This window comes from Muntiacus reevesi, chromosome 8, assembly GCF_963930625.1.
Source record: "Muntiacus reevesi chromosome 8, mMunRee1.1, whole genome shotgun sequence".
NCBI classification, from domain to species: Eukaryota; Metazoa; Chordata; class Mammalia; order Artiodactyla; family Cervidae; genus Muntiacus; species Muntiacus reevesi.
In genome coordinates this window covers 10,997,165-11,010,142 of record NC_089256.1, presented here as the reverse complement: position 1 = coordinate 11,010,142, position 12,978 = coordinate 10,997,165, and the positions used below count along the sequence as shown (strand labels likewise).

The following is a 12,978-nucleotide window of genomic DNA, read 5'->3' as shown; positions in this document are numbered from 1 at the left end:
GTGCCCTCCACTGCTTAAATCCTTCAGGGCTTCCTGTCAGCTCAGTGAAATCCATCCTGACTCTGGCCTACAGGAACCCACAGTTAGCCATGCCTGCTTCTCCACATTTTACTCTGCTTTTCCTTCTCAATATGCACAGCTTTACAATTTCTTCTTACTGCAAACCGTTTCAGGAACTTTCCCTTCTTCTCGGCGCCTCTTGATCTTTGTATACCTGGCACCTTCCTATTTTTTATTCTTCCTCTGCAAAAGTATTGCCTCCTTTAAAGAGATCTTTTCTGTATGTTTCACTTAAAATTAGTGAAAACTTCACCCTTCAGTTTTCTCTATCAAACAATTTGTTTTCTCAAAAAAAATTCACTGAGTGAGTGCTGGATGTAATACTTAGTGTTGCAATATAAATAAGTTTGTTTATTCAACAAATATTCATTCATGGCCTGATGCTGGGAGTAGATGGTGCATTTTGTTCTGTTTTGTCTTAATGGAGCCCAAACTGGACAGCTCTGTAAAAGCCTTGGCAGGTAGGAGGGAAAAAGAATCACCAGCCATAGAATTCTGATGAAGGAAACCGCATCCTTTGTCTCTGCTTAGTTCAGATACAGTTTTACATGGCAAGAAGAGTCTGTCCCGGCCTTCAAGAAACTGTTGAGCATTTATTGTGTCATGGTATTTCCCAGATATGCATGAGTTATTTAAATGTAATGAGAACTTTATTTTTTTAATTGGCCAATTGAAAAATCATCTGTATGAACTTCCCTGGCAGTCCAGGGAAGGACTCCATGTGTCCACTGTAGGGTGCAGATTTGACCTCTGGCCAGGGAACTAACATCCCACATGCCACATGGTGCAGCCAAAAAATCATCTGTAAAGATGTTTAGGGTCCTCTTTCATTTAAGAAAAAGCACCCTATGTGGATAAATAATAACTTCAGCAAAAATGGTTGTACTTTCAGTACATGAAGAGAAATAAATGAGAGTGTGTTTTAGAAGAATAAGGAGCCTCCTTAAGAATAGTAGAAACCCAGTCAAGTTTTTTATGCTGTTCCTAGAGAAACAGGAGCAATTTGAATCAGATAATCAGTAGCCAATGGGATAAATATTAGGTGCACATCCATCTAGTTTATTTTCCCTGAACGCTTCCTGATGTAGACAGAGAATAGTCAAAAGCATAGACTTGTCCTAGGCCAGTGTTCCTGTGTGCATGGGTTGAGTTTTGCAGACTGCACCTGTGGCCCTTGAGGTGTTTTGTTTGGCCAGCCAGAGGGTCTCTAAAATTTGAGAGTGGAGTCCTGGCAAGCCTTCACTCCCTGGTGTACAAATTTCCCACCCCTCTCTGTTGTCTTTAGCCCAACCTGTTCACCCATTAGCACTAACTTTGTACCCCTCAAGACATTTGGATTTGAGGCCCCTGCTTCAGACTTTTAGGCTATTGGAATAGCCTGTGGTATGATACAAAAAATTACCTCAAATGAGAGTACCTCCTTTTTTTTTTTTTTTTTTCTGTTTCTGCATCAAATAGGGTCATTCACATGTCAAATTGCAGCTTGCCGCTATGTTTTGTATATCAAACCTCGTATGGAATGAAGAGGAAGGTAAGAGATGGGTGAGATTTGTTCTGAAAAAAATTATGGAGAGGAAGGTGTCAAACAGGGACAGCATCAGCTGCTCCAAAATCCTGGGTAGAGGCACCACTCATTGGGCCCTAAGCACCCAACAAAGTCTCCTAGGTATGAATGAGAATCTGCTGGCTTAGCTAACATTGAGCCCCCACCTTGGAGTCAGCACTGTTCCAGAGTACTGAGCGTGGGGATTGGAGGAGACCCTAGAGAAGTGACAGCCCTTGCCCTTGAGACAGCTGAGGAGGAGGATGGTGAGATGCACTTGAAGAAGATGAGAGGTGAGAGTGGGCGGGAGGGTTGACCTTTCACTGTGTGCAGGGGAAGCACATCGAAGGACCACATGCAGGTAAGCTTAATGGAGAAGAGGGTGGTTGGTGAGAAGGGAGAACTATACTGTGCCTGGTGAGGCGACCAGTGTGTGAGGAAGCCTCTATAGCACTTTACCTTGACTGCATCAGAATCACCCAGAGATTTTTGCATCAGCCAATTAAATCAGAATCTCTGGGAGTGGGCTCCAGACATAAGTGGTTTTTTAAAATTCCCCATGTGATTCCAATGAACAGCCAAGGTAGTGAGGAGTGCAGTGGGCCTCAGTGTTGGATTGGCCGCATGAGCATCACCTGAGGGACTTTGTGGAATGCAGATTTCTGGGCATAGCTGGAGATTCTGCTTCACTGAGTCTCTGGGAGGTCAGTGCATGAGAGAGTCACTGTGGGCTCCTCAGTGAGGAGGAGAGAATCTGGAGGAATTACACTTAGCTGGATTCAGTGTGCAGGCCAAGAGACCACATGCCAGCGCAGGTGCCAGGGAAACAAGCTGCCCTCAAGGAGGTGCTAATCTAGTTGGAAGACAGGACAAAGCAGTGTGGAGTTGGAGCTGCCATGGTCTGAGAGGCAGCAGGAAGTGCTGGGGAATCAGAGGAAAGTGGGACGGAATAGAGAGGGGTGGGAAACGAGACTGGTTTGAAGTAGGAAGGGCCTGGCTAAGTCTGTCCAGAAAAAAAGTGATGAAGATGAGGCCTGATGACAGGGCCTTGTGTCCAGCTGAAGACTCTGATCTTGACCCTGTGGTCTGTGGAGAAACTGATCCAGCAGCAGAACCCAGGGAGGAGGGGCCAAGAGGCCAGTTGACCAGTTAGAACACTGTTGGAGAATCCCAGCACGAGGAGATTGGGTTACATTGGGGGGAGCCAGTTTGGCGGGGATGGAGGGAGCAAGAACACTGGTAAGGCTCCAGACTATTGGCTGTACATTAAAAAGAGCAATGGCCTGGGTAATGTTCCCAGTAACATGCTAGCTTTCATCTCTCAGGCTCACAAGAACGCCAGGATAAATTACGAGACATGGGCATCGTAGATATTCTACACAAACTGAGTCAGTCACCAGATTCAAACCTTTGTGACAAGTGAGTATCAAAGTTAAAGGTCCTTGCTTTGGGGTATGTTGAATTCTTTGATAAAAAAGTTTAAATTGCTTAGTAAGCCACAGGATCAAACTCAAAAGTCTTTTAGATTCTTGGCTTCCCTTTTTAGTAATCTGTGAGCCAACTGTGACATCTGAGTAAGAGATAAACCAATAATTGGCAGATTATTAAAGATTTTCATCTCACTATGAATGAATGTGAGCCTGGGCCACCATAATGGGAATTTGGAAAGGATCCTGAGGCCATTCCCTTACAGTCTCTTGATCCTTAGAATAGAAATGCATGTGGTTTTTTGGAGAGCAGAAATGAGGGCTAGTTATAAAAGCATTCATTAGCTCAGAACCTCACTAAGTGCCTGCCTTGTGCCAGCCCAGCCTTGCTCCCAGCTGTGACCAGTAGGGAGTCCCTGTCCTTAGTGAGTTCACCGTTTACTAGAGGAGGTGAGAGTCACAGTCTGAGACCCCTCTAACCTCTAGATAGCCAAGAATGTTTTTCCTGGCTGTGAACACTTCTTATAATACAGCCTTCACTTTCCAGCTCACTTTCATCTTGCAGACTCTTGAGCAGGTCTCAGAGTGCTCCGTGGTCTGGCCCTGCCTTCCTCATGCTCCCCTGCCCCCATGTCTACTCTGCTCCAGTCACACCTGCCCTCTTAGAGGATCACACCTTCATATGTTTACACATTCTGTTCCACCAGATTTGCCATCCCAGTCCTCTCTCCTCTGACTTCCCATTCATTCAGCAAGTACTGTTTTTTTTAATACTGACCTCTGCCAGGCATTGCTTCAGCCCTCAAAGATACAAGGGTGAATAAAATTGATGAAGGCCTTGCCCTCATGGAACTTACGTTCTAGTACAGAAGACAGACAATAAGCAAATGAATATGTAATGTGATCATAGATAATGAGAGGTACTGAAAGTATAACCAAGATGAGGGGATGGAAAGTAAGAAAGTTTCTTGTCATATAGATTAGTCAGTAAAAGCCTCTCTAAGGATGTGACATTTGATCTAAGACCTGGGTGAAATAAGAGGATCTGTCCAGCAGATGTTTAGAAGAATAGTATTCCAGACTATGGGACAGTGGGTTCAAGGTCCTGAGGCAGGAATAAGCTTGAGCATTCAAGAAACAGCAAGAAGACCAGTGGGACTGGGGAAAAATAAATGGGCAGGAGAATGAGAGGAAGTGGATGCAGGGAGGCAGTAAGAGCCTTGTAGGCTGTAGTGTGAACTTTTGCTTTTATGCAGAGTTTAACAGGAGGTCATGGAGGGTTTTGAATGGAAGAGACAGTATCTGATGTGAATTTTTAGAAGCTGGTTCTGGTAACTGTGGAGAATGGTTCGCAGTAGAGCAGGAATGGAAGCAGGGAGACCAGTCAAGGCTGTTGCAGCTGTGTTAGGTGAGAAGGGAGGGGGGTAGTGGTGGGAGTATTGAGAAGTGGTTGGATTCAAGATTTAATATAAAGGCAAAGCCAACAGATTTGCTCATGGATTTGATGTAGGATGTTAAAGAGAGGAAAGGAAAAATGCCTAGTTTTAGCCTGAGCAACTGAATAGAGGTCTACCAAGATAATCATTTGCCAAGATGCCAAGAAGAACAGAAGAGAAGGATAATCAAGTCTTGGAGAATCAAGAGTTGTCATTTGGTGTGACAGCTTTTGGATGCTATTAGCTGTCCATGGGACTCAGAGGAGAGGGGCTGAAGATATGAATTGGGATGGTATATCTACCATGGAGCTGCCTGAATCACCTAGGGAGAATAAACAAGAGGAGAGAAGACAGAAGGGCTAAGGACAATGGACTGGAATAACCCACCTCCACCCCAGCACTTAGAAGAGAATGAAAAACGTCCAGCAAAAGGTCAGAAAGAACAACCACTGGAAGAGGCAGAGACCTGGGCACATAGGTGTCCTGAAAACAAAGGCAGAGAATGCCTGGACAGTGACCATCCATCCTTCAAATCAGGTTGTCACCTCTGTGGAAAAGTCTTGCTGGATCCATTCTCCACCCTGGCCCCCAGACTTTGCTAGGGACCCCTCCGTGCTCCCGTAGCACCAAGAAAACACACCAAACTGTGTCACGGCTGTCAGCTTGCTCATCTGCTCCAGGGGAAGGAAGAGGCACTTGTTTAACGGCTCCTCAAGTAGACAGCTGGGCCAGATGGAGCACACAGAGCCAGGCTCCTGCTTCCCTGAAGCTTGCTCTCCAGGGGGTTAAAGAAGACAGATCCCCAGGCTGCTGCTCAGACGAGTGTCCCATCGAAGGCACATTGAAGTCAGGGCGGTGCATGCTGAAGGCGGGATTTGAGCTCCACCTTGAGAGCGGGAACCTCCGCCTCCACAGCAGCAGTAGCAAACTCTGTCAGCCCATCTTTTCTGGCCAAGAGACAGGCTGTTCCCAGGGTTTTTTCTTGTGTTTGTTCAGAAATTAAAATAGTTCTGCTTAAAACCCTCTCTGGAACGACCTGAAAAGAGACCTCACCAGCATGAAGTGGGGTAGGTTTAAGCTCTGGCCTAACATTACTTAGACCAATCTAGTATTGTTGCCCAAAATCTGCCTGGCGCATACGTTGTCAACATTTCTTAAACCCCATGAAGAGAATCAAGGTCCAAGCTACTCTACCTCAGTCCATTTAAGGAAAGGTGACCTTGCCTTAAAGCCATCCATTGGAAAGACTCCTTAGATAGTAATAGGTAGCAGAAAGATCAGGAGGGCACAGTCTCTGAGGTCCAATATAACCAAACATAGCCAAACCCTTAGAAAGACCCACAAGGATCTGATTTGGTAGTTTTAAAGAGTAATGCAGAATTTTGATCAAGACCCTCACGTAGACATTCCCAGCACGGCACAGTCTATGACCTAACAGCAACCTCTCTAAGGTCCTTTCTGTCTTCAAGGCTGTGTGACCTTTAGACTTTCAGACACTTAACAGATGTGCACCTATTGCCAGCTAGACCTCTCCACCCCAGGCTCAGAGGGCCTCGGTTTGTGAAGCTATGGCCAGTGAAAGGTAGCCTGTGGCATTATTCAGAAACCGTTTCCTATGAAAATGACCTCATAGAACCCAACTCGCTCATAACCTGGAACGGTTTCTGTGGAGCTTTCTATTCTAATGGATTGGACTGCTTGCAACAGTCATCTTTATAGAGTCTTAAATAATTACAGGAGTATCCCTGAGCTGACCTCTTTTAAGACTATGGATTGTATCAATTACTAAACCAAAGAAATTGCTTGAGTCCTGCTTTTGCATGCCCTGTCTGCTTTGGTATACAGCTAATAGTGACAGAAAATCTTAGCCTTTTCTTCCCATAACTTTGAAGGGGAAAGAGACCATTGCTAAAACCTGACTTCCACAGTTGCAGCCTTGACCAAGTGCATGATGGGAGAGTAAAGGAGGCCTTCTCAGTGCCAGCTCAAAGGAAGGCACTTCTGCAAGGATCAGGACAGGTTAAGGCATGGCCTACGTTACAGAGTTTCCTCTTCAACTACCTACCTTCCCCAATCACCATAACAACCCACATCAGTCAGTGTTGTGGACAGGATAAAATCGTAACCTCCCTACTTCAGTTTTGAGCCATATGACAGCCTCATCCCCTGAGCTCTTGGCCCCTCCCACGCACTTTCTAATCAGCACCTCCTCACCCCTGCCTGGGTCAGGTTTGACAAAGGAGAACTATAGATTGTCTGAGTTGCAGCAGCTGTAAGGACGAGAGCAGGACCACAGGAAGGGGATGTAGCCAGCATGAGTTTGCAGTGTGCTGACCACAGATCTTTGTCCCTTATATAGTAGGCATTCCGCTGGGCTCACCCCAGTTCCCTTGGGGGAACCTATTTTTTTACTTCCCCAGCTGCCATCTTTGAGCCTTGATTATACTTCTGAGATGATGGCTAACAGAAACTCTATGATTCCAGGGCAAAGACAGCGCTGCAGCAGTACCTGGCGTGATGAGAACACCCTGGGCACCTGTGGGCATCCCACATCCTTGTTAAAGGAAGTACAGGAACTAGCCTCATTTGATTCCTTCTATTTGCACAAGTCACCTTGGACTGCAGGGAGCTGTTTTGCAAAAGCAATTTGGTAGGCTTAGATCTCAAATTCATCTTGAGAACATTTTTTTTTGAGATAGTAATTTTCTCAGAGGACTATTGTGTTTTGTTTTGTTTCTTTCTGAGCTACCTGGACTCTTTATTAGAACAATCAATTATTTTCCTTTGGACCTACAGTTTTTTGCCTATGCTGCAGCCACTTTGTGAGTGAGAATGGATGTGTTTATGTGTGTGTGTGAGCGCGCGTGTGTGGACGAAGGTAAGAATGAATGAATATGTGTGTGTGTGAGGGATACCTCAGAGTTTTCTTTTCTTATTTTGTGTGAAAATCTCTTTTCTACAGATTTTCCAGGGTTTAAGCATTGCTTGCTGTATAAAAAAAAAAAAAATACTGAATTATATACAGTTTGAATGAAATGTTATTTTAAAAACAAAACAATTGTTAAGTGTTCCATAAAAGTTATGTTGAATTTTGGTCAGATAAATATTTGTAAGTAAAAAATATATGCATTTCTGAACCTCAACTTACATAGATTTTCTTTATAAAAAAAAAACAAAAAATGAAAAAAAAGAAAAAAAATTAAAAAGAAAAAGAAAAGGTTGGCTATAGTTGGCCTGAGTAACAGGCATGACATATGGTGCTGTGCAAAATAGTAAGCTAGCATCTTACTGCCGTCAATATCAGCAGGTACAGAGCCTCTTTTCAGCCTAATTCAATAAGCTCTCAGGCTTCCAAGTCAGGTGGACAGGTTGGAGTGGAGTGAGGCGACAAACACAGACATGAAAGGGAAATGTAACTACTGACAGTGGAAACCCAGCCATGACTGGTGGACTACACTTGGCAGGACCTGGGCACCAGGAGCCTCCCAGCTGCCCTCAGCCCTGTCACCGGTGTAGCAGTAGGTGGCAGGATTTAGATCCAGTCATGGAAACTTGTGCTCCAGCTGAAGTAGGTCACCACTTCCTGGAAACAAAGTCCAATCACCTTGTGCTTCCTGAAACAGCATATATCACTGTGAAACTAAAGAATGCCTGCAGACGCATCTGTAGGAAGAAGCAGAACAGAAAAGCCGCTTTCTCTCGGCTGTACTCAGCAACTTCTATATACTTGTCACTCAGGACTGCTATTCAGTGTGCTTTTGTAAAGTGAGATGGAAATTTTAGTAAATGATGTGGCTAAGATCTTTTCCTGCATGAAGCCCAAAGCACTGAAGTTTGAGAGAAGGGAAGGGGGTTCCCTTGGGAGGACCGAAGAAGACAGCTTTTTCCAGTCAGGACTGCTTTGCCCTTTGGCAGCCCTTAGCTTGGTACCTGCTCCACCTTCTGGGTCAGCTTCAAGATGAACTCAACATGATTACTCCTGACTGTTTGAAGGTACAACCAACCTTCCTTTTCCCTTGGCTATAAGAAGTTCAGAGGCATCGTGGCCAGGAAGCAGGGTCTGCTCAGAAGCTTGCCCTGAGTGTGTGCACCCGATGGGCTCCCAAACCCGCCTGCCATTCCTGACGGAGCTGCCGGCGGTGCAGCCACTCCATCACCAACCTGCTCCTTCCTTGGAAGATTTAAATATGTTTGATTGCAAATGAATGTTTTTAAAATGTATTTAACGCCATTTTTTTTTCTGTTCTCAACATGACCACCCAAGATTCAAACACAGAGATTTCCAAGTTGTATTTTTTCTTTCAGAACATTACTGATTTAAAAATCTGTCCCAACAGGGACTTGGGTTTTGTGCAACCATCAGAGTGCTAATGTGCAGAAGCCAGTTTAAAGAAAATGGAGTGTTCTGGGGATAAAAGCCTTATTTAGTCCCACTCACTGACATTTCTAGTACTGAGAAAATATCCTTGGTTGGCATTTGTAACACAAAACACTATAGAGTTGGTATTTTTAAGTACCAGGTAAATATAAATAAACCAATAATGAATTGCTGAGACAATCTTGAACCCAGATAGCATTAGAAAGCTGAAAGTCCAATGAAATGACACTTTGACACTTAAACTCTGTGGATAAATCTTGCCTGTGGCTATAAACAGATGGTCAGAGGAAAAGTGCTTTATGATAATTAACTTTTCTGATTTGAATGAAGGAAAATGTATTTATTAAAACAAAGCTGTTTGCTGCTTTATGCAGATGCAGTGTTCTGTCTGCAAGGAAGTGGGGGGAATGGAACATGGGCTTGTGTCTCCACCCAAGTTCTTAACTAAGCTTCTCGCTCTCTCTAATACTGCATTCTGTTTCTCCTTTTGTGCCCTGATTGTAACCCAAAATTTATGAACTAGAAAAGAATGTCCAATTTAATAAGTTGCATTTTTTTTCCTTAAGCACTTTATGCAGAACAAACCATGTTCTTCTGGTAGTGTTTGGATAATATGATTTTAACACATGCTAATAAAAGCCAAGAAAAAAGCATGGCAACTTCTAAAAAGGAGTCTGTTTTCCAAATATCTAGAACAATAGGAAACCTTAGAAGATGATGTGGACTGGCTTTCAAAACCTGGGATTCTTGATGAGTGAGAGGCTGGGAAGTGACTGCATTTCAGAGCTAGGACTAGTGCCCTAGGGTAACTGTGGCCTCCGGGAACCTTTGCAGCCGTCTGTGGCCCCCTTTCCTGCTTACAGGTGCCCACTCCCAGGGCTCCCCCTCCATCCTCTCCTCTCCTCTTTCTGTATGCCACTCCCCGCCACCACCCGCTGGACTCAGGCCCGGAGCTTAGCAGATGACCACCTGCACAGACGCTCTGCATTTCTGGCGCGCCACCTTCTTCCCCTCCTCCTTCGTGTCTGAAACATAGGGACACACCGCCTGTCTCTTGGCCTCACTAGAATCTGAGAGAAGGCCAAGGATGCCTGCCCTAGAGCGTGAGGGGGAGATGGTGAGGTGGTTGGTGGGGGAGGCAGTTCCCCTGCCACAGGGGGAGCTTGGAGGTGAGGCTTGGGAAAGCAGGGACTGACCCCTGATCCTGCTGGAGAGCTGGCAGAGAAGTCCCGGGACCTTGGCACCTGGGGTGGGGCTGGTGCTGCCCTGGCCCTGCCCCTGGCACTGACCTCCCGGGGTGCTGGGACGGAGGCGTGTGTCCATTCCCAACCTGAGGAGGGTTTTGATCCTGACCTGGCTTCAGGGCAAGCTGAGGGAGCCATGCTGTGGCCCCCCACGTGCCTTCCTCCCTCTATCCCTTCAGCTCCTGGCCTTGGCCTTGGCTCTGCTGGACAGTCAGCCCTCTGACTCACTGAGACAGTGAGGCCACCTCCTTGGCTTAGTGGGGCTAGGCCTGCCCTCCACCCTGTCGGGTGCTCACACCCAGGAGAAGCCTTAAGACCTAAAACAGCGCCCATCCCGCAGGCCCAGGGTATCTACCAAGGAGTTCCCTCCTCTGTTGGTGAGCAGACATTTCCATCACTTTCAGGAGCTTCTCTTCCTCTCTCTTCACCCCACCCTCATTCCTTCTGCCAGGAACCGTCTGGACTCCGAGAAAAGAAGCCCCCTTGTAATGGAAGGAAGGGGTGTGTCACCACACCTCCTACCCCAGCCCTGTCACCTATGTCCTCCTGCTTTCCCCATCCCAGCCCTGCCATCCCAGCCACATCCTGGGAAGGCTGAAAGGTCATCACAGACACCTTCAGACATGGGCCAGTCCCTCCATCTGCTCTTCTCTCCCCTGCTTTCAGAGGCCTTGGTCACTCCATTTCTCACCTCTCCTCTCTCCAGTGATGGAAGCTTGGCATCCCAGCTTCTGAGGACACTAGATAGCTGTCAACTGTGTGTACCCCAAGCCGCTCATTCAGAGCCAAACAGCACCCGTGGTGTGGAAGGCCAAGTGTGGGGCTCTGGAGCCAGCTCAGAGGTGAGCCCAGACCAACAGAGCCAGCCGCCCCATCTTGAGACCACTCACAAAGGTCAGAGCACAGCCCTTTGGTGGGCTCTGTGTCTGGGGGTGTCTGCCTTGGCGGAGTCAACTTTCCTGACAGAGTCTGTCAGGGGGCACTCCACTGAGTGTTCTCACGGGGCCTGTACTGATGGTGCCGAGTACGATGGACAGCCAACTTTCCATCCAGAGGTGACCCAAGGTCATGGGAAACACCAAGACTCTACATGTACATCACCAGATGGTCAGTATCAAAATCAGATTGGTTATTTGATTATATTCTTTGCAGCCAAAGATGGAGAAGCTCTATATAGTCAGCAAAAAAACAAGACCGGGAGCTTGTGGCTCAGATCATGAATTCCTTATTGCCAAATTCAGACTTAAGTTGAAGAAAGTAGGGAAAACTACCAGACCATTCAGGTATGACTTAAATCAAATCCCTTACAGTTATACAGTGGAAGTGACAGATAGATTCAAGAGATTAGATCTGATGACAGAGTGCCTGAAGAACAATGGACAAAGGTTCATAACATTGTACAGGAGGCAGTGATCAAGACCATCCCCAAGAAAAATAAATGCAAAAAGGCAAAATAGTTGTCTGAGGAGACCTTACATATAGCTGAGAAAAGAAGAGAAGCTAAAGGCAAAGGAGAAAAGGAAAGATATACCCATCTGAATGCAGAGTTCCAAAGCATAGCAAGGAGAGATAAGAATGCCTTCCTCCATAAGTGCAAAGAAAATAGAGGAAAACAATAGATTGGGAAAAATGAGATCTCTTCAAGAAAATTAGAGATACCAAGGGAATATTTCATGCAAAGATGGGCACAATAAAGGACAGAAATGGTATGAACATAACAGAAGCAGAAGCTACTAAGAAGAGGTGGCAAGAATACACAGAAGAACTATACAAAAAAGATCTTCATGACCCAGATAACCATGATGGTGTGATCACTCAACTAGAGCCAGACATCCTGGAATGTGAAGTCAAGTGGGCCTTAGAAAGCATCACTATGAACAAGGCTAGTGGAGGTGATGGAATTCCAGTTGAGCTATTTTAAATCCTAAAAGATGATGCTGTGAAAGTGCTGCACTCAATATGTCTGTAAGTTTGAAAGACACAGCAGTGGCCACAGGACTGGAAAATGTCAGTTTTCATTCCAATCCCAAAGAAAGGCAATGCCAAACAATGTTCAAACTACCGCACAATTGCACTCATCTCACACGCTAGCAAAGTAATGCTCAAAATTCTCCAAGCCAGGCTTCAACAGTATGTGAACCAAGAACTTCCAGAAGTTCAAGCTGGATTTAGAAAACACAGCAGAACCAGAGATCAAATTGCCAACATCCGATGGATCATTGAAAAAGCAAGAGAGTTCCAGAAAAACATCTACTTCTGCTTTACTGATTATGCCAAAACCTTTGACTGTGTGAATCACAACAAACTAGAAAATTCTTCAAGAGATGGGAATACCAGACCACCTGACCTGCCTCCTGAGGAATCTGTATGCAGGTCACGAAGCAACAGTCAGAACTGGACATGGAACAACAGACTGGTTTCAGATAAGGAAAGGAGTACATCAAGGTTGTATATTGTCACCCTAATTATATAACTTATATGCAGAGTATACCATGCAAAATGCCAGGCTGGGTGAAGCACAACCTGGAATCAAGATTGCTGGGAGAAATATCAATAACCTCAGATACTCAGATGACACCACCCTTATGGCAGAAAGCAAAGAAGAACTAAAGAACCTCTTGATGAAAGTGAAAGAGGAGAGTGAAAAAGTTGGCTTAAAGCTCAACATTCAAAACACAAAGATCATGGCATCCGATCCCATCACTTCATGGCAAATAGATGGAGAAACAGTGGAAACAATGGCAGATTTCATTTTTGAGGGGTAAAAGTCACTGCAGATGGTGACTGCAGCTATGAAATTAAAAGATGCTTGCTTGTTGGAAGGAAAACTATGGTGAACCTAGACAGCATATTTTAAAACAGAGATGTTACTTCACCAACAAAGGTCCAT

The 12,978-nt window shown here is 45.4% G+C and overlaps 1 protein-coding gene across 4 annotated transcripts in view; it reads left to right on the top strand.

Annotated features, from left to right (window-relative positions):
• ARMC8 (armadillo repeat containing 8) overlaps positions 1–8,741 on the top strand; it is a 101,940-nt gene extending 93,199 nt beyond the window's left edge. For 2 of the 4 annotated variants that reach the window (XM_065942189.1, XM_065942190.1), the window contains 3 exons: positions 1,519–1,591; positions 2,929–3,022; positions 6,951–8,741. In XM_065942189.1, coding sequence (XP_065798261.1) covers positions 1,519–1,591; positions 2,929–3,022; positions 6,951–6,984 — 201 coding nt within the window. In that variant the 3' untranslated portion in view covers positions 6,985–8,741. Of the gene's footprint in view, positions 1–1,518; positions 1,592–1,726; positions 3,023–6,950 lie in introns of all 4 variants that reach the window. The other 2 variants (XR_010664160.1, XR_010664161.1) reach the window with 2 other exon arrangements.
• The last annotated feature ends 4,237 nt before the right edge of the window (positions 8,742–12,978 follow it).